The 20162-nt window shown below is 67.6% G+C and overlaps 1 protein-coding gene across 2 annotated transcripts; it reads right to left on the reverse strand.

Annotated features, from left to right (window-relative positions):
* Positions 1–785: 785 nt before the first annotated feature.
* Positions 786–19754, reverse strand: CHID1 (chitinase domain containing 1). Of its 2 annotated transcripts, none has more exons than XM_086384250.1 (13): positions 19696–19754; positions 16085–16238; positions 15420–15569; positions 15035–15167; positions 14417–14461; positions 13585–13691; positions 13252–13313; positions 10674–10766; positions 7407–7508; positions 6697–6852; positions 1368–1448; positions 1193–1235; positions 786–961 (listed from the first exon to the last, which is right to left on the reverse strand). In XM_086384250.1, the coding sequence occupies exons 2-13, from the start codon at positions 16193–16195 to the stop codon at positions 863–865; spliced, it is 1182 nt and encodes a 393-aa protein (XP_086240376.1). In that variant the 5' UTR covers positions 16196–16238; positions 19696–19754; the 3' UTR covers positions 786–862. The 2 variants fall into 2 exon arrangements, with proteins under 2 accessions (XP_086240376.1, XP_086240375.1); XM_086384249.1 differs by having other exon boundaries at positions 1368–2375.
* Between the last annotated feature and the right edge of the window lie 408 nt (positions 19755–20162).

Consider the following 20162-nt stretch of genomic DNA (forward strand, 5'->3'; position numbering starts at 1 on the left):
CACCCACTGACCTAAATGGGGTGCCCAGGCGGGCTGCCCCTCAGCCAGTCTGGGGTCTTCTGTGAGACCCACACCACGAGCTGCAGGGCTCTTCCTCGGGACAGCTTGCGAGGGTCCAGCCGGGCCACGACCCCGAAGATGAGACCTAGCCTCTTAGAACCCCCCCAGCAAGCTCCCCAGGGCCGCGCCCGCGCTCACGGCCATTATCTGGCCAGCAGCACTGTCACAGAGGGACCCTCTGCGTGGAGCCGGTGGGCCTGGTCAGCTGTCCTTCAACTCCCAGCAACAGCACTTCTTCCCAACATGCCCTCCTGGTAGAACAGCCATACCTGGGGGCAGCGGCCCGCAGTGAGCTGTCAGTGGCCACAGCCTACGCCCTGCCCTGGGGGTGGGGCCTGCCTCTCTGAGCCTCGGTTTCCGCAATGTGCCTCCACGCCTCTGCCACGTGGTGCCCAGCAAGCTCCTGGGCAGGCAGGCCAGGTCGCTTTGTGTGGCCCTGGGGTGACACCTGCCTGAGCGTCCACAAGCAGGGCACCTGGGGTTGCCCTGGAGCCTCTGAACCCTCAGGGACTGCAGACCATGCGGGACTCCACCGCCTGTGCGGTGGGGACTACGGACCCTGCCTCACCAGACAGCGGAGGCCAGGCAGCCAAGGCCGGGTGGAGGGTCTGCATCCTTAGCCTCCCCCGGCCCTGCTAGGACTCCCCACCCCAAGTCAGTGCCCTGAGGGGCCTGGGTCCCCAGCCTGCTCGGTTCCCGCGGCGGCCACAACACACACAGATCCGGAAATGGAAAACAGTCTGTATTTCACACATTAGTCCCTCTGTCTCTCAGAAAAGGGCGTGCTGGCTGCAAGCCCGGCCTATAGCAGGTCGTAGAAATAGTCCAGGCCTTGCCCGAGCTCCCAGATGGACAGCCCCACGCCCAGCTCCTGGGCCAGCTCCAGCCGCTCCTGCAAGGACTGAGGTGGGGGGAGTGTTGGCCCGGCCGCCCCGGCCCTGAGGCTGCTGCCCGTGGCCACCTCACCGGGGGCCGCCCCACCCGCAGCCTCAGTCCCGGCCCCGAGGCTGCTGCCTGCGGCCGCCTCACCGGGGGCCGACCCACCCGCAGCCTCAGTCCCGGCCCCGAGGCTGCTGCCCGCAGCCGCCTCACCGGGGGCCGCCCCCACCCGCAGCCTCAGCCCCGCACCCACCTTCAGCGTCGGATAGAAGACGACGTGCCTCCCGCCGCGGCTTCTGCAAGAGAGCAGACCCAGATCGTCCGTCCACAGTGGCCTCGGCTCCTCCTGGCCCCGCCCTGCCAGCCCAGGGCACAGGTTCGTGCCCCGCACCGACGGGACCACCCCGTGGGCCTTCCCTGACACTCACTTCTTGTACTCGAAGAAGTGCTCTGCGGCCTGGCTGTCCCACACGACCTGGGGCCGGTGGTCCTTCAGTGTCTGGATGTACCTGGGGGAGATGGAGTGTGGGTGCAGGGCCCTCCCCACCCACCCAGATGGGTGTGGGTGCCCGCTGCCGTCACAGCAGCTGGGGGCTAACCGGGGCATTCTCCAGACCACCCCTGGTGGGCCAAGGAATGCCAGCGACAGCAGGCGGGGTGGGAAGGCCACGTGGGGTGGCCTGGGCATGCTGAAATGCCAGGAAGCAGGGCACTGGGGGTCTCCAACGCTCGGGCCAGGGCTGTGGGGGCAGGGGACGGGGCCCCGACAGAGGCTGCTCAGATGTGGGGGCCGGGGCACTGCCCTGACCCGACAGCACCATGGGCAGAGCAGTGTGGGCGAGCCCGCAGTGTGGGCACAGTGCCAGGCCGGTGGCACAGGCGGTGCTCCCGGGCCCAACCTGGTGGAGGACAGGCGAGCAAGCCCTGGGGGCAGCCTCGGCTCCGCATGCCCCCCTTCCCAAGGAAACAGCGGTATCCGGGCCCTCTGGGGAGCCAGGCTGTCCTCCCTACCCCCTTGCTGTGGACGCGGCTGCCCCAGGCCCGCGGTGGGCCTGGTCTCACTGCCAGAAGCCACTGGTTTCAGACCCGCCCCCAACACACATGAAGACAGGCTGGTCTCCAGGGTGCTGCGTGGCCAGGACAGCGGGGGTCTGCAGCCCACACTGAGTCTCCCTGGCCGGCAGCTGGCACCCAGATGGGCTGGGGGGCAGGTGCGGCCGGCCCACCCCTGGGCCTGGGGCTGCTGTGTGCTTTGGGCTGGACCACGGACGCCAGTGGGGCATTGGGAGTCAGGGCTGCACAGAGCAGTGGGGAACCCACGGCAGCGGCAGAGGATGTGGGGCTCCCCAAGGGGTTTGGGCCAGGACCCAGGACGCCTACCACACCAGGTCCAACTGTCCAAAATGATGGCATCATCCTTAACCAAAGCCACGCTCCTGGAATCACAGGGATCACTTGCTGCTTTGGACCCGTCTGCCCTGGGGCTAAGGAGATGTGGGACGTGCGGTGGGGTGGGTGTTTCTGAGCCCCCGAGTCCTGTCCTGGGTCAGGGACAGATGCTGCTGGGCAGGTGGCTCCAGGCCCTCGGGTTTGGGGAGCCCTGGCCACGCACTCCTCACAGAGCTGCCTGCTGGAGCCGGGGAGCTGTGGGGGCAGCTGAGGCTGCACTCTGTTGGTGTCAATTCCTCACCCCGGAGGCTGAGGCCTATGCCAGGGCTGGAGCCATTTAGGACCCCACGCTCACCGGGGTGGGAGGTGGAGGAGCAGGGAGTGAGCACCCTGGGTGGGGACAACCAAACAGAGCGCTGCGGAGGGAGAGCACGGCCACGGCGCCCGCGGAGGGAGAGCACGGCCCGCGGAGGGAGAGCACGGCCACGGCGGCCCAGGCGCAGAGGCGGGGGCGGGTGGCAAGGCTGAATGAGGAAAAGGTACACATGGGGCCTGAGCGGTCCCTGAGCCAAAGCGGAAGGCCTCGGCCACAGGCCGCCTGACCCATCTCTACGAAACGTCCCGTTGAGGCAAGTCACAGGCGAATCCCAGGTCAGCGGCCACAGGGGGCGAGGGAGCTGCCGGGACCCGGCAATAGAGAAGGTGGCTGCGTAGCCTGACAAGGTTCTGAACGTTGCTGAATCAGGCACTTTGCCACAGCGGACCTTACAGCGTGTGAAAGACATCTCCCCACTCAAAAGGTTCAGGCAATGGCAAAGAGAATCATACACGAAGACACAGCAGACAGGTCGGAAGAGGATTCTGGGCCTGGAGACGAACTGCACAGCCCCCCTCTCTGGGCGAGCAAGCAGAGAGCAGGCTGAAGGGGGCCGTCAGGGCAGTAGGGGAAAACCAGCCCAGGGTGGGCTTCCCGCCTCCCACTGGGGCCTGGGCGCCCTGCGCTCTCTGCCATGGTCCCCGCAGGACTGAAAGGACCTGCCCCGGAGGGCACTGCCTCCGAACTGCTGAGGACCCGGCCGGGTGCGTGGAAGGGGCAGGGTCCCCTGCTGCAGGCCCACGTAGGGAGTCTGGTGGGCACCGCCATGGGTGATGCGAGGCGGCGCCCTTCCCCCATCCCACCTCCCAGGACCTACAGGCAGTGTACACGGAAGACCTCACGTCACCTACAGGCAGCACAACCCCCGTGGGCCCCCTGGAGTGCCCCTGAGGGGAGAGCCAGCAGGGACCGCGATGAAGGGTCAAGGTGCACGGGGAGGCTCTGGGCACAGTGAGGGCAGGACACTCAGGCACTCAGGGAGGATGGCGAAACCCAGGGGCCAGCAGGGGAGAGGGTCTCAGCACAGAATGCGGCGCAATGATGGGAAAGACCAGAGCCGCGGGAGCCGCCAGCCCCATCCAGGGCAGCGCAAGACCCCGGGGCAGGACGGCCCAAGCCCCGTAAGCTTGACCCCGGGCCCCCTGGCCCGTGAGTGGTGGGGGGGAGTGTTGCCGGGCACGGCCCAGCCCTGGGCCGGTCTGGCTGTGTCCTGCTGGGGCTGGCTCTCATGGAGGTCCTGGTGGGCCTCTGAACAGGGGCAGCAGAGCCCAGTCTGGGGGCTGCCGGGGGGTGGGTAACCACTTGGCCTGGGGGCGTTCAGGGGGCTGGCCAGGCACCCTGACCACCAGGGCAGTGCAACAGCCTCCCAGAGCGGGGGCTCAGCAACCATGGCGATCCCCACATCAGCACCCAGACATGTGGGGCACCCCGAGTCTGCATGTGGGGCGCCCCAACCTCTCAAGAGTTTTACAGCCACTCCACCTCCTCGAGGGCAGGAAGCGGTGAGGCCGTGGGGCGATGGGGCCTCAAGTCACCTGGGGTGGAGAGCAGAGGCAGTGGTCAGAGGATCCAGAGAGTGCAGACTGCCTCCCCACCGCCCCCTCCCACCGAGGCAGGCAGAGGCCATGAGACCCCCCCACCCTCTGGCTGGCAGAGCCAGCCTCCCACCCCCGCTGGAGGTGCTGGCTCTGTGTGAGGAGCAGATGGTGAGGCACTGATTGCCCACCGTCCCTGGAGGGGACACCTGCCACACACGGCCAGATCAGCGCTGGGGAGGCGGAGCTGGGAGGGCGGGTGGTCCTGGGACAGGCCGGCCTGGGCTGCTGTCAGGGCAGCAGGGTGCCAGGCCCCGGGCTCACTGTCCCCACACCTGCTGGTTGCCCGCTGAGGGCTCCCGGGGGTCCAGTGAGGAGTGCGGCCTGGTGGGCTGCGACTCTGGGGCTCTGGGCCTGTGAACACGCCCACCCCCTGCAGAGGCAGCCTGCCCGCCCCCAGAGACAGGCCTCCATCTGGGGCCTCACTAAGCCCTCCCATCTGGCTCCCCAGACATGGCCTGAGGGGGGCTGCTCCCTGCCCTGCAGAGGCTCTGCCTGTCCCCAGAGCCCCCACGTGGGTCAGCCCCCTGCACGTCGGGGGATGGTCTGGAAGAAATCTCCTCTGCCATGGGCAGAGGAGATCAGAGCAACCCAGGGCCAGCCCCTGCCCGAGGATCCCCTAGGGCACAGGCAGCAGATGGCTGGCTAGGGCCCTAGGGAGGAGGAGACAGCGGTGGGGTCACCGGGTCGAGGGAGGGGCTCTGGACAGGCTCTGCTGGGCCTCCAGCGGCCGAGGGGGGAGGAACGGAGCCCCGGGCCTGGTCTCCCCGCCGGACCGCCTTGCTGAGCCATGGGATGCCCCACGGGACGGCTGAGGCTGAGAAGACGGTGCTGGGCAAGGTTCCTCAGAAGCACCCCCTGCCCACGGCCCCTCAGAAACCCACACGACTCCTCAGAACAGTGGTCAACCCCACCTGGGCCTCCTTCAGCCTCTCCCTAGCGTAAGTGCCCTTGGCAAGACCCGAGTGGGCACCCTGAGGTCAAGGGAAGCGGGTGGCATCCTCTGGAGTCTGCGCCCTCTGGGGTCTGTGCAGGGTGGTCCCTGACACGCCCCTGGGCCTGGGAACCCTCTGCCCCACCCCCACAGGCCTCCCTCCCTGTTCCACCTCTGGGCGGGGTGGGGGACCCCTCCGCTGGGTAACCCCAGCAAGCCCTGGGCAGAGCCGTCCTGTCCAGATTCCCTCCCACGGTGCTCCCCCAGCAGCTGGAGGCCCTCCCAGGCCTCAGCACAGCCGACCCTGGGGACTCGCCTGGGGCGGGGGCCAGGAAACGGGTGCCCCACCCCACCGGGACTCCTGAGACCAGCCAAGGGCCAACCCAGCGAGTGGCCTGTCCCTCCGCAGGGCGGCCCTGAGGGAGTAGAGCGGGACGGGCTGAGGCCAGCTGGCAGGCGGCCGGCGCTCAGGTGCTGCTGGGCTGCGTGCTGAGTCCCCAGGGCCAGCGGGCCAGCATGCTCCTTGCCCACGGGGAGCAGCAACTGGCACACACACTCGGGTCACTGGCCTCGGGACCGTCCTCCTCACGGGACAGCTCACAGCGTTCGGGGCTAAGACGGCTCACAGCGTAAGGGCAGCGGGCTGGGGGCGCACTGCCGGGTGAGACGCGCGTGTGGCCGGAGCACAGGCCCCGGAGAGCTGCTCGGCGACACGGAGGGGACAGGGCTGCCCGCCTGGCAGCACCACACACGCACTCGGCGTCCCAGACAAACCCCCAGACGAGAGCTACCGGGACACGTGGGAGGGAGAGGCCCTGAGTAAGACACGGCCGGGAAATGGGGTGCCGGCTTGGAGAGCAAGAGACACAGAGACAGAGCCTCCAGGACAGAGTGAGGGCTCCCGGGAGTGGGAGAGACAGACCGGCCCGACACATGCCTGCTCGCGGGCCTGGAAAAGGAGGAGAGAGGGAGGTGAGGAACCGGCTACGTCCTTCCCAAACACGGCAGAAAGGATAAGCCCAAGGTTTAAAAAGCTCAACAAGAACCAGGTGCAAAGAACATAAACAAGTCTCCGTGAAAGCGTGTGGTTATTGTGGTGCGGTGGGCGCTGGGCGGGGATGAGTGTGGGGCAACCACACGGGGCGAGCAGCTGGTGGGACGGCACGCCCGGGCGGATGGCGCGGCAACGGCTTCAGAGCCCAGCACACACAGCCCACACGGAGCGGGAGCACGACCACGCGGCCGGGAACACAAAGGGCTCTCCGGGCCACAGCACAGAACGTGGGGTGGCAGGCTGCCTGCACTGTGTCGAGGACGCTCCCACCGACATGGTGCGAGAGGGGGGGCCGGGATGGCGCCCGCAGACAGCTGGCCTGAGGTCAGACCCTGCCCGGCCTCCTCCCCACTGCAGCCTCTCACCTCCCACAATGAGGGTGCCGCGGGAGATGGGGCCACCAGCTCACCTGGCCCCGATGATGGGCTCACGGGCATCCTTGGAGGCCGAGTAGTCCATGCCGTAGAAGTTGAGCCCCAGCAGGATCTTGCTCCGCCACTTGGACTTGGGGTCCAGGACCTGGACGCAGGCTCGCACCCAGGGCAGCGGCGCGTTGGGGCCGGCTCTGCAGGGTCGGGGAGGAGTGGGTTTCAGCACCGGGCCGAGGCCTCGGGCGCCCGGGTTGAGGCAGGAGTCCACGCACACCACGGCAAGGACGGCAGCAGATGGACGGCCCCGCTGGACCTGTGCTGGGCGTCTGCGTCACCCAGGACCCTCAGGCGGCAGAGCGCTCAGGGGAGGCCCTGGAGGGCTGGGGCAGCAGCGTGACCCCCGACACAGGAACACCTTCTCCGGGGCGTGGAGGTGGGCCCAGCACCTGGCATGGGGCAGCCAGGGCCGGGAGACGTGGAGGGACACCCCGGGATGGCATTCCCATGGGGTGGCCAGGTGCCCTACGTCACCCCAAAACAAGAAGGTCGCCCAACACAAGGCTGACTTTGGGCTCTGGGAGAAGAGACTGGGCCCTTCGAGATTCTGGAGCTGAGAGCTGACCGCGGGTCACAGCCTGAGCAGGCTGGCGGGAGGCGGGACCGCACCCGGGCATCCAGTGGGCAGGCCTGCCAGGGGCTAGGCCCCCACGTGCCGAGCGAGAGCGCGTGGGCCCCAAGCCCCACTCACGGCTGTGCTGTGGAGTAGTCGTAGGTCATGAGGCTGAAGCCATCCAGCACGGGTGCCAGCTGCTCAAACTCCGTGTTCGTGAACATGCCCAGCTTGTTGGTCCTGCAAAAAGACGGCATGGTTTCCGTGCCCACCTCCTGGTCACAGCCTCTCCCCAGCTGACCTGGGCTCAGCGGAGGACGGGGCATGCCGGCCAGGGGCTCCCAGCTCAGGCCCCTTCTGCCCCTGCTCCAGGAAGACACTTCAGTCTCTTTACCTGGAGGGGAGCAGCACTCGGGTGCACAGGGTGGCCCACAGCTGGGTCAGGGCTCCGTGGAGAACCCCCACTCCTGCCCAGGCCCCAGAGACCTCTCTCACATGGGCACGGGCAGCCTAGGCCCGCCCACTTCCACTCAGCCTCAGGCACGGCGCCCTCCCTCTGGAGGCCTCAGGTCTGGGCAGGTGGGGGCCCCGGGGGCCGTCTGTAGGACACAGCCGACTGCCAGCCATCTGCTCTGCTGTAGCAGCCTTTACGACCCTGCTTTGTCCCTGGGTGGGGCGTAGTGGGCTCTGCGTCCCCCCCACAGTGTGAGCAGAGAAAACAATCCCTCCTCTAGGCCAGCGCCTCCAGTTCCTGGGCAGGGGCGGTCCACCATGTGGACCTCAGCCTCAGTCACTAGTTCCACGGGGTCCAGGCAACCCTAAGATACCCCATCGCCAGGCTAACCCCAAGCCCGCTGAGCAAAGGCCACCCCCCCTGAGCCTTTGGAGGGAGGGGCCTGGAGGCCTGACCCAGGCCTCCCAGAGACACCAGGCTCCTGGGGACGGGGGCCAGGAGAGCCCCAGGGGTCACAGGCGAGACCCCCTGACGAGCACTGACTGTGGCCAGGAGCACGGGACGCAGTTGGGAACCAGACACTTCCACCGGGTGGTGGCAGCCACAGGCCCGGGGCTGCACTCCAGACCACCCCGCTCAGCTGGGAGGAGCCGGGCAGTTTGAACCCCACACCAGCCCCATGTTTCAGGCCAGGCTCCCCGCCCCATCCCGGCCCCTACGGCCACATGACACTGTGAAGCCACAACCCCCAGGGCGAGATGCCGCCTACTGGGCTGGACACCCAAGCCCTGCCCCAAACCAGTCCTCTGCAGGCCGAGCGTCCTCAGGACCAGCGCAGACCGTGCACATCCCTGGCCCTGCCACTGACCACAGGCGGGGCATCCCCTGGCCCACGGACACCGCCTGCAGAGCCCTGCCCACGGTGGCCCAGCGGGCGAGGGGGTGGGCCCGCTGTCGGCGCCCCCCCACCGCCCCCATGGGCCCGCCCCAGGGCCTCCTGCCCACAGCCAGCCTATGTGATAGAGCAGAACCGCGCCTGCAGGTCCAGGCCGTCCCACTGTCAGCAAGGGCTCCTCCCCTCCGGTGTGGACCTCTGCCACCTGCACCCGCTGTGTCCAGGGGTGACCCCTGCCCACGGCCCCGCTGAGCCTCCACGGTCTGGCCCCAGGCCACCCCTGGAGCTCAGGAGACGTCAATGGGGGTCAGCCTGGGCAGGGGTGTCCCTCCCGGGGAAGGACCCTCACCCACCCCCTTCCCGTGGTGACCCTAAACCCAGGGGTGACTGGAGGACAGCTAAATGCAGCACCCGTCAAGGGGACACCTGTCCATGAGGACACGAGCTCACTGCGGGGAAGGTCCTGGAAAGGCAGTCAGTCCACCATGCTCCAGGGCTCTGGGAGCTCGATTCTCAGAAGAGACAGCCTGAGGGGTGGAGGCGAGGACTGACTCAGGGCCCTCCTAGAGCCAGGGTGGCCCAGAGCTCTCATTCAGCCCGCTGACTGGTGCTGGGCCATCGGTGAGGGCCAAGCTGAGGCCTCGGGAGCAGGGCTCAAGGTCAGGATGGCCACCCGTGCCAACAGCCCCCAAATGGGAGGAGAAGACACAGGCCACAGCAGCAAAAGGCTGCCACGCAGATACCCCCTGGGCTGCTGTTCCCACGGGCAGCAGTGCAGCCTCTGTGAAGCGACTGACGCTGCAGAAGGGCCAGAAGATCTGTTTACAGCTCACTGGTTCCTCTGCGGGGCTGCTGTCCCGAAGTGCGGGTGGAGAAGGGCAAAGCCAACAAGACAAACCTCGGCCACTGAGGCCTCTGGAGGAAGGGAGGCTTGCTCGCCAGTGCAAGGGTGCAGCCAGGCTGTGTCCCTGAGACATGGCCTGGGCCAGGAGAGGCGGCCGTGCCCAGGGCCCCTGCCGTCGGCCCGGCCACACGGGCCATGGCCCCTGCCCCGACTCTCCTCTCGCTGCCACCCGAGGGTGCGTCCTCCCCGGTGACTGCCCAGAGAAGGGACCCAGGCTGGAAGGCTGCTCCCCACCCCGTCCTGAGCCCACTGCCCTTGGAGGCCAGGCCTAGAGGTCAGCCCCTCCAGGGGCGTCAGGCCCGCTCACCCTCCCCCACACCCTCTAGCACACGGGGGTCTGCCCTGCACACCTATCAGCATGAGGGGCCTGCAAGGGGGCCGGTCCCACCCGTGACCCAGGCCCTCCCTGGGCCAGAGGAGCCTGTCTCCACGGATGGCCCCGACGCCAATCACCAAGGTCAACTGGGGCTCCACGTCCCGAGCCACAGGCGCTGCACTTGCAGCTGAGCCCACGGACCACGCGTTGTCCACTGCCCCGGCCCTTCCAGGCCAGGGCCCCCATCCTGGAGGACCTCTGGTCCCTCACACACGTGTGTCCCATGCGTCAGCACGCACTCAGAAGCGTAGGAGGTGACACCTGGGGCCGAGGGCCCTCCTGCAGGCCGCAGACCACAGCCAAAGTTTCTGGGGACATGTGGAGACGCCGCGGGGTGGGAGCATCAGGCGCAGGAGGGCAGCCACCCAGGGTGGCTGCAGCCTCTTCTGTCAGGCCAGGCTATGCGGGTCCAGAGGCCACCCACCCCGTCCCACACACTGGCCCGAGCTCTGCAGCGAGCCGATGACTGGCCCCTCTGGGTCCTCACCACCTCTCTGCTCAGCCCTCGGCCCTAGGTTACCACCTGGGCCTCCTCCGTGCCCAGTGTGGGCTGGATGGCTGTCAGGCCACAGTGCTGACAGCTGGCACCGGGCCCAGCTCCGTCTCAGGGCTGGGGTGGCAGAAGCAGCTGGGCTGAGTGGCAGGAGGCCTGGCCTGAGGCAGCTCCGTGAGAACGTGCCGACAGGGTCCCCCACACGGGCAGTAGCCGGCGTGACCAGGCCGGGGCTGGGTGGGGGCCAGGAAGGGCCTCCTGGACGAGCAGGCACAGCACTTACCCCGGGGCGACGGCGGGCGGGATGACCAGGAAGACCAGCAGCCGGGCCTGGTGCAGCGCCTCGGCCATGTGGGTGAGCAGATGAATGAGCCCCCTGCAGAGAAGCGGAGCACAGGTCAGGGGCAGCGGCGCTGGGCAACGCCCGGGCCACCCTCCACCCACCCTGGCCTCACAGCCCCCGCTGTAGCCCATACTCCAGACCCCGGCCCCCGAAGCGTGGGGGCGGAACAGGGAGGGGGCCATGCGGCGCCCCGTCACCTCTGAACCCTGCCGGACACGCAGCCACGCAGGGGTGAGGAAGGAGCCTGCGACTCTGGGGTGCTGCGGGCAGGGGTGCCCCGGAGGCGCCTGGGGATGAGGGTGCGGGGCAGCTCCGCCGATGGGCCTCGTGCGGGGACCTGACCTCCCGCCCCCTTGGCAGTCACCCCACCCCAAGCAGTCGCCGACACGGAGCCCCGCCTTCCCCAGCCCCAGGAGGGTCAACCAAGCGCTCCTGGACCCAAGGAGCAGCATCTCCGAGGCACAGCCTCACGGCTCCTCCGGTCGTGAGGGCGAGGGGCGTGGTGGCATCTCAGGTCTGCTGGGAGCACGGACCACGCAGAGGCTGGCTCAGCCCCCAGGGGCCGCCCTGCCGGGAAGGAAGGTCTTGGGCCAGCTCCGGGCTGGGTCCACTCTGGCCTGGCCCCGCACTGCCTGGGAGGGTGTGGGCCCGGTGACTGACCTGGGTCCTTCCCCACAGCCCCTCAGGAACCACCTCGGTCTAGAGAAGTGGCGAGTGCCCCTGCCCGGCGCGGGCAGGTGGGGGGCTGTGCGCCCCTGGTCCCGCTCAGCTCGAGCCAGTCTACATAGCCCAAGGCCGTGCAGGGCACAGCTGCGGCCACCCTGCGGAGGCGGGCATGGGGCAGCCTCTCAGTCTCCTCGGGCCCACCCTCAGAGAGAGGATCCCAGGGCCAAGGAGACACCGCTCTGGCTGTGGCTGTGGGGTCAGGGATGCCCCTGGGGAGCACACAGCTGCAGAACCCAGCTCAGCCCCTCCCTGAGGCCGGGAGCTGGCACACCACCTGTGCCCTCAGCACCCATAACCGTCAGTGCCTGCCCGGCTTTGGGGACCACCCGGTGGCTGAGTCTCTAAGAGGAGGTGGTCTTGTGGCCCAGGGGCAGTGCCTGCCCAGCGGGGGTCTGCTGGGACGAGTTCCCCAGGGCTTCCCGAGGCCACCCACCCGCTGGCCTACCGGCGTGAACGCAGAAGACAAGTGTCTTACAACAGCCGGGCAGCCCCTACTCACTCCTACGCAGCAGGCTGTCCCGGGAGGGGCCTGGGGACCTGCCACCCAGGGCCGGACAAGGTGCATCGCCCGCATCACATGCCCAGGGAGCCGGGTCCAGAGCCATCCGCCAGGCTGGCCAGCCCTGCCCCCGCCCCGCCGCCTGCCTGCTGTGCGCACCCTCCTGAGCCGCCCGGACGAGGCCGGCTCCCCCAGCCCCTCTCAGGCGTTCTCGGCAGGGCCACCACTCAGCAGGGACGGAGGCAGAGCCCAGGGGTGGCAAGATCGTCTCTCAACCAAAGGCCACCACAGGGGCCACCAAAGCACAGTGGGGTGTTGGCTCCCGACACAGGGGCCCCCTGCCCTCAGCTGGACTCAGCCACCGTTCTCCACCCATTCTCCTTCTCAACTCCAGCCTTGGGGCGCCCCCAGGGCGGAAGCACCACGGTGGGGAGTGTGGTCGGCGCAGAGAGAAGCAGGAACCATGGTGAGGCCTGCATCAGGCTGCCTCCACTCCCAGGCAGAGCCCGGCAAGCTGGGCTCCAGCCGCAGCTTCCTGGGGTCTCAGGCAGGAGTCTTGGCCCCCACATGACCCCTCGAAAATACTCTCCTGCTACACTAATAGGCCCGAGGGCCCGCGGATGCCACCTCCGAGCAGGCGGAGAGCAGCCCGCAGCTGCAAGAGGGATGGCGGGGGGGAACCCTGCCGGAGTGGGGGGCCCCTGGGCTGGAGGCATGGAGCAGCGGGGCTCGGGTGCAGGGTGGCCACGGTTGCAGCGGCTGCAGGCCCCCATGCCCGGCGCGCTCCTCCTCCTGTGGGGCTGACCCCCTGGGCCTGATGGAACCAGGGCAGTGGCTGCCGGAGGGGACCTGCCTTCCCGGTCACCCTGGCTGAGGGGGGTCTGGCTGTGGGCCTCAGGGGAGGGGGGACCTCTTCGGGGCTAGACAGCCCCCCAGCTGGCTGAGGCAGGGCTGAGGCTGGACGGCAGGCTCTTCTCCCAGAGGAGCCCGTGGCCATTTGCCCGCAGGCGCCCCGACCCCGCTCGGCTGTCTCCTGGCCAAGGCCCCGAGGGCTCTGTCAGGCTCGCCCCAGCAGTGCTTAGCCGGGCACCCACCCGCAGCCGCTCCCAGACTCCTTGGAGCCGCTCTCTGACCTCCTCGGGGTGCCACCCCAGCACCAGCACAGACTGTGGGAAGACGGCCCTCCCTCCAGATGAGGTCCCTTCATGTCCGGCCTCAGCCTCTTCCTGACACTGGCAGCTGGGAAGGACACGCGCATGCCCCACGCCCCGCACGCTGCCCAGGCCCACTCACGCGTGCTTCTGGACCAGCAGCTGGTTCCAGACCTCCACTACCAGGCCGTCAAAGTGCTGGCTCTGAAAGGACAGGGGCAGGTGGGCAGAGCTCCAGGAGGAGGGGGCACAGGCAAAGCCAGCCCCGGCTTCCCCCTCCTGACTGTGGGCCCAGGGGCAGAGAAGCTGCAGCTCTCGGTCCCGGCCACTCACGTGACTCCCCCAAACACCGCCCCCGGGGCCCCGAGGGCTCTCCCTGCCCTGCAGCCCGGCACTGGCCCAGGCAGTGTGTCCCCCGGGAGGGCAGCCCCTGCGCCCGAGACGCACGTGGTCAGGAGGGAGCCCCGGGCGTCACCTTGGCCACCTGGACGACGGTCCTGCTGAGCTCCTCGATCTCGTCCTCGTTGTCCAGGACGCTGTCAAAGTCCTCGTACGTCCAGTCCTCGAACCGGAGACGAGGCACTGGGGGCAGACGCGCAGACCATGACCTTCCTGGGCTAGCCCGGCCCAAGGCGGGTCCTTGGCCTCCAGAGCAGAATGACCACTACCAGCGGCCGGGGCGGGCACCCGGTGCCAAGTGGCCTGCGGAGGGAGGGGCGTGGGCAGCGCTAGGGATGCAGACACTGGCCCTTTCCTCCCTCACCTACCAAGTCCCCGAGCGTCCAGACCCTGGCTCATCCAGCTCCTCGTTGCCCGGCTCTCACTGGACCGTCCCCTACCAGCTCCCCGTGAAATGAACTGCAGGTCCTCTCCCAGCCCCGGCCTCCTCCCCAGGCCCCAGCGTACTTGGCCACGTGGCCCTCCTTCACCAGCCATGAGCTCTAGGATGGGCAGGGCAGGGTGAGCGCCACCCCTGGGCACGGCCCCCAGCAGAGCTCCATGAACCCTCAAGGGTGAATGGAGAGATGGGAGGGCAAGACCACAGGGGAAGGGGCTGGACTTGGTGGGCTGACCAAGGCAGGTAGCAGGGCCACTGGGGTCCGGCTGGGTCGAGGCCACGAATGCTGGGCTGGGGCGGCCTCATTTCTGAGCAGTCCAAAGAGACACATGCTGAGCATGCTAGGCGGCGCGGCCTGAGCAAGCAGGTAGGTGTGAAGGCCCCGGCCCTCCCCTACCTAGCACGCTCCACGACCTCCACCCGCTGGGGTGCGGCCTAAGGGCCCACAGGCCTGACCCCGTGGACTCACCTATGCGCAGGCCCTTGGCTTGTTTCCTGACTGCCCGCAGCCACCCTGTGGGACGTGGAGAGGACACTCAGCGTGGGGGTACAGCCCCTCCCCTGCCCCCGGACCTGACCTCCCCCAGGAGGAGCACGGAAGAGAGGCGGCAGGGAACCTGGGGTCCTGCGCTGGCCCCTGCCCTGCAGGGCAGCCAGGGCTGGGGCATGTGGCCGCACCAGGGCCCCCACCCCGCGGGGCCCGGCCCGTCTCTCAGAGCTGAGGGCACCAGAGAGCAGGAGCGGACGCTGCCCAGCTGCCCTTGGGCCCACACCCCTCCACCCCCGGTGTCGGGGAGCCCCGCTTTTGGCCAACGTGTCCTCTCTCTGAAAACAAAGGGGAAAATACCCGAGTAAACTCAGGTGCAAAGCACGGCTGTCAGGACAGCCAGACCCCCGCCTCCTCCACAGATCCTCCCCCGGGACACCGTGTACACACCGCGGAGGCAAACGGGGATGCAGCTGAACGCCAGGCAGGCGTGACACTCACGTACTCACACCAGACTCACTCATCTTCACACACACACACTCGCTCGCTCACTCACTCTCCCAGACCCCAGACGGGCACAGACAAGCGACGGGTCGGAACCTTGGTCCACATCGTCCAGGCCCGTGACCTCGAACATCTCGCGGCCATGCCTCCTCAGCTGCAGCCACACGGGGGCGACGTGGGTGAACTTGCCTCCGAAGATCTTGGCGACATCGTACCCGTGTCGGTTCCACTGGCAGAGAGAGGAGAACCAGTGAGCCTACTGGCAGCGGGGGCCAGAGGGCAGGGGACCACCTCCAGGCGGGGTTCCGCAGGGCCGCCCGCCTCGTGTGCAGCAGAACTCTGCCGCCATCCTCGTCACTTTGCTGGGAGGCATCACTCCCACCGCCCCCTCGGGTTAGAGCGGCCTGGGGAGGTGAGAATGCAGACCCGAGCAGCCACCCTGCCTTCAGGGTCCGCCATCCAGCCCCCGGGCCCGGCCTACCGGCGTGATGTAGCCCAGGACATCCCCAGCGAAGTGCTTCTTGTGGGCCTTCGCCGAGCAGTAGCTGCGGTGCTCAAGGACGACGTCCTCAGCCCTGAGGTCTGTCACCACCAGACCCCGCTCCTGGGCGGGCTTGCCCGAAACCTGAGTCTGAGACAGGAAGGTGGGGAGGACACCGTCAGGGCACGTCCCCAGGCTGAGCCCTGGGGCCGCAGCATCCTTTCAATCAGGAGGGACCCCGTCCCAGAATCAGCGCTGCTGACCAGGAGCCCGCAGGGCAAGGCCGTCAGGCGGGGTGGACAGTCCCTGAAGACTCACCCTGCCTCCCGAGGCCCTCCCGGAAACCGGCACAGCCACAGCCACACCTGGCAGAGCTCGACTAACTCGCCCCGTGAAGCAGGGAGGAACACAGGGGTTGAGGGAGGCAGCAGGCGAGGTGAGGGGGAACCCGGGGGCACGGGCAGAGACGCGAGCCCAGCGGGGGCAGGCCTGCCCTCGGGCCCCAGCACCAGAAGCTGCTCCCTCTGAGGCCGGCCGGCCGGAGCCCCGAGGAGCACGGTGCTGTCCGCCCAGAGGTGAAGCTCCCGGCTTGCAGTCGGCTCCCAGCCCCCAGTGGGAAAGGAGGCGTGATGGTCAGCCCTCTGGCGAGTCCCCAGACCACCTACCTTCTCCTGCAGCGTCTTCGAGGCGGCCTTTTTGGCGTCTGACTTCGACAGCGTGGCATGCACAGAGCTGCAGGCCAGAGTGAGCCACAGCATGCCGAGGAGCACCCGCATGCTGGGCGGGTCACAGCAGGGCCCAACCTCAGGGTCCAGGGGGCTGCAGAGAGACAGAGCCCATGGAGACCCCGGCAGGTGGGTGTTCCCCCTGCCTCCTGGGGCTCTGGTCCTGACGGAGCCTGGAGCCTCCCAGCACTAGGCTGAGCACCGAGCCAGCCCTGAAGGCTGGAGTCCAGAGGCCAGCATCGCTGGGCTCCAGCTCCCCCAGACGCCCCGAAAGGGCCTTCCCTGCTGCAGGCCGGGAGCCGTCCCACTGCCTCAGGGCTGCCCAATCACAGCCGGGGCTGACTGAGCAAAGCTTGGCCTCCACCCCCCACAAGCACAGAGATATTCTGGCTATCAGCTACTGGCTTGAGTATAAAACCACGGAGCCGTGGAGAGGACTAGAAAAAAACATGCCCGTGTAGGTAAACCTGGGGTGGGAGCTGGACACGGGGATGCTTTTCCCCCTAAATCAGCATCAGTAGAAGTTACCAGGGAAACGTCTACACTTTACTACATAAAAACATGACCCTATCATTTAGGAAACAAAAAACTGGGTTAAAGAAGTAAATGCAAAACAATAAAATACTTGACGATGAACTTCTACCCCATATCTATAGATGACATAAAAAAAATTCGTACAAATTAAAAAAAAAAAAAAAAAGATACTCCAATAAGAAAAAGAAAAATCACACTGTATAACACACAGAGACACCCCATAACACACAGACCCCCTCAGGCCCCAGAAACAGCACCTCAGCTCTTGGCTTCACCAGCAACCAAAGGAATGGACGCTGAGATGAGCCAGCAGCGCCACCCCCACCGCCTCCCCGCCGCGAGGACTGAGAGTGACGCGACCTCAAGGGCGGCTTCACCCCCGGAGCTGTTCCTGGGAATTCAAGTTCAGGTGACTGCCTGGTCACAAGTCCTGTGCTTTCCAATCTGTGTTTCCTTTTTTCTTTTTAAAAATTCCACTCTGGGGGACTTATTGTCTACATGGGAAAAGCTTTAAGACGCTCACTGCAGCTGTTCAAACCCCACGCTCCCACACGCTGGCATCCTGAGGGCACCGTGGTGCTCACACCCCCCGTACAAATGGCACAACGTGCACACGCCAAGCACGACCCTGTCTTTACTGAGTCTGACGAGCGCACCCACAGCGGGGGGGAGGGGACGCCAGGCACACGCGCAGACTGCTGGAGTCCAGTCGCTCTGTCCTCCCTGGGCTTCCCCACCGGACTCTCAGCCCACCGGCACCACCACCCTGACCCCGCCTCCACGTCCTTCTCTCTGGGGACAGCTGGGCAACATGCGGGGCCAGGCCACGTGCACTCCTTGTTGAGGTTTTGAGGTAGTCGGTGTGAGAGCCTGTAGGTCAACGGTGTCTTAGTCTCGGCAGCACGTCCCCTCTCAGTCTGACCAAGGTCCAGCTGGTCCAGAGGAGACCCCACAGGCAACCCAGGCCCTTGCTCGTTGGGTGGACATCCCTGGGGACACCAGAGCCCTGGCCAGGCAGGGTGCCCTATCAAGAGCCAGCAGAGCCAGGCCTGTGTGGGTGCCTGGGGCCTCCACCACCACGACCTCCTAGCTTGGAGCTCACTCCCCTCAAACCTCCCCCTCAGCCTACAGTCCTGCACAGACGGCACGCGCCTGGTCTGGGCTGCCACTCCCTGGGGCCTGCAGGACAGGGCCTGGGTCGGGGAGCCTAGGAGCCTCCCCCATCCCCTCGCCCCCAGGCAGAGAGGCACCCACGGCTGATCAGGTGCTCTTGAGGGGAAGTGGGAAAGGATATGGAGACTCAGGCCTGATTTGCCACCCTGTGTCCCCTCCTCTCCCTCCTGGCCATCAGATCCATCCAGGACGGCAGCCACCCAGGCCCAACCCTGGCCCTGTGGCACCATGCCCGGGGGCCTGGGCTCCTCCTCAGCCTCGGCCTGGGGGTGGGGTTCTCCCTTGGCAGGGCTGACTGTGCCTGCTGAGCTGCAAGGGGCCAACCCTGCAGGGCACCGCGTCTTCAGCCCTGTCGCCTCAGGCCTCTCATGCCTGCGGGCTCCTCCCTGGCCCCAGGGTGGAGGTCAGGGCCCCCAAGGATGGAGCAGGAAGAGAAATAAAGCAGGACCTGGTCCCCTAGGACCCACTCAGCCGTCACCTGGAGGCACATTCTGTGGCCCTTCCCAGCCTCTGCCCACGGCTGGCTGGTCTGCCTGCTGTCACGCCCGCGCTGAGACCCCTCTGCCCACGGCTGGCTGGTCTGCCTGCTGTCGCGCCCGCGCTGAGACCCCTCTGCCCACCATCTGCCTGCCCTAGGACCCGTGCTTTCACACCACGGGAGAGAAGAAAGAGGAAAGGGTGGCAGTGGGGCTATCTGGAGGAAGGAAGATGGGCCCTGCTGGCTTCTGCACCTGGTGCGAGCGGGCTGGCATGGCCACAGACCCCTGCAACTCTGTGCCCGCTGGGCCAGCTCTGGAGTGCGGCTCCACAGCACGGGGGAAGCACTGACATGCCAGCTGCTCACACGTGCAGGGCTGCTCTCCAATGGCCGTGGAACTTTCCCGATGGCCTGCCTGACTGGGTAGTGGGGACATGTTGGCTGTGATGTGAAAGGTGTCCCTGGGGGCTTGTCAGTGCGTCTGAAAGCCAACTCTCCCATCACACTCTCCACAGAGCTCAGCGCACACAAGCGTCCCAAGCGTGCATGTGTCTTGAGTGCACAGGCAGCAAACAGCTGATCGGTGCTGACCCTGCTCTGGGATGCACTCTCACGTTCTCCGTTTCCTTCTTCAAAAACCAATTTTAATCCAGCCAACTTGTCTCTGCTCAGCAATGTGCAGTTCGAGAGATGCTGACCGCTGCGCACTGAGTGATCATCACACCCAGCGGGACCCAGAGCCGACTGTCCCGTGAACAGAACGGTTTCGTCCCCATAGCTCGGGTAGTGTCCATCAGATTCTCGTCGGTGGGCACAAATTTGGGGGCCAACTCTGTTCCTGCAGGGAGGGCCGAGGGTGCGCTTGGAAATGGATGCAGTGTAAGAGCAGAAGCCCAGCTCTGGCGGAGGGACACTTGCGACTCTGGGGTGCCGTCCACAGGGCGGGTCGCAGGTACCGTCGTGTTCCCTCGGCGAAGACAGAGGAAGCCCAGGACAGCCTGCTGGGCGCAGGGGGAGCAGGCCCGCCGCCCGCCCACCAGCCCGTCGCCCCGGCCTCTGGCCTCGGCTCTCGGCGGCGCCCTCCAGCGCGAAAAGGCCGCCCGCCCCAGGGCTGCGGCGGACGCCGAGAGACAGCCAAGGAGCGCGGCCCCTCGCGCGCCGCCGCCCCGCGTCCGTCACACCCACTCACACCCCCTCACTACCTCACACACAACCGCTCGCACAGCCTCTAGTCCACACTCGCCGTTCTCCTTCGCGCCGCGCCTCCGGCTTCCACACGCACCGCCCGCAGGCTCGCTCCGCGGAGGAGAACCGCGGCCACGGGGCGGGGCGCGGACGCCAGCCCGGCCGCCGCCGCGGCGCTCACCTGCATGTCCCGGAGACGCGCCGGCCCTTGGAGTCGGCCGGAAGACCCCCGCGAACGCCACCGGAAGTCCCGCCTCTGAACGCCCGAGCGCCGCCGCTAGCCCGCCACGCCAGCTTCCGGGCCTCCGCCAGGCAAGGCACGCTGGAGGCGGGGCCGGGCCGAAGAGGGGGCCCGGTGACAGGCCAGGGTGGGACGCGGGGGGGGAACGGGGGGCGGGGCCGGGGGGGGTGTGCCAAGGGGAGGAGCCTGGACTGGGAGGGGCGGGGCGAGGTTGAGGGGCGGGACTTAGGGGCGGAGCCTTGCGGACTGGGTGGGGCTAACTCTCGGGCTAGGGGAGGCCGAGGGCAGGCCGAGAGCAGGCCGAGGGGCGGGCCGGGCCGAGGGGCGGGCCATGGAAGAGGGCGGAGAGGAAGGGCCCGCGCCGAGGCGGCCGGTTGGAGACGCGAACGCCGGGAGATCCTGGGGGC

This window comes from Bos grunniens, chromosome 29 (assembly GCF_055505025.1).
Source record: "Bos grunniens cultivar Pamir isolate PY7600 chromosome 29, Bosgru_T2T1.0, whole genome shotgun sequence".
In the NCBI taxonomy this organism is placed as follows: domain Eukaryota; kingdom Metazoa; phylum Chordata; class Mammalia; order Artiodactyla; family Bovidae; genus Bos; species Bos grunniens.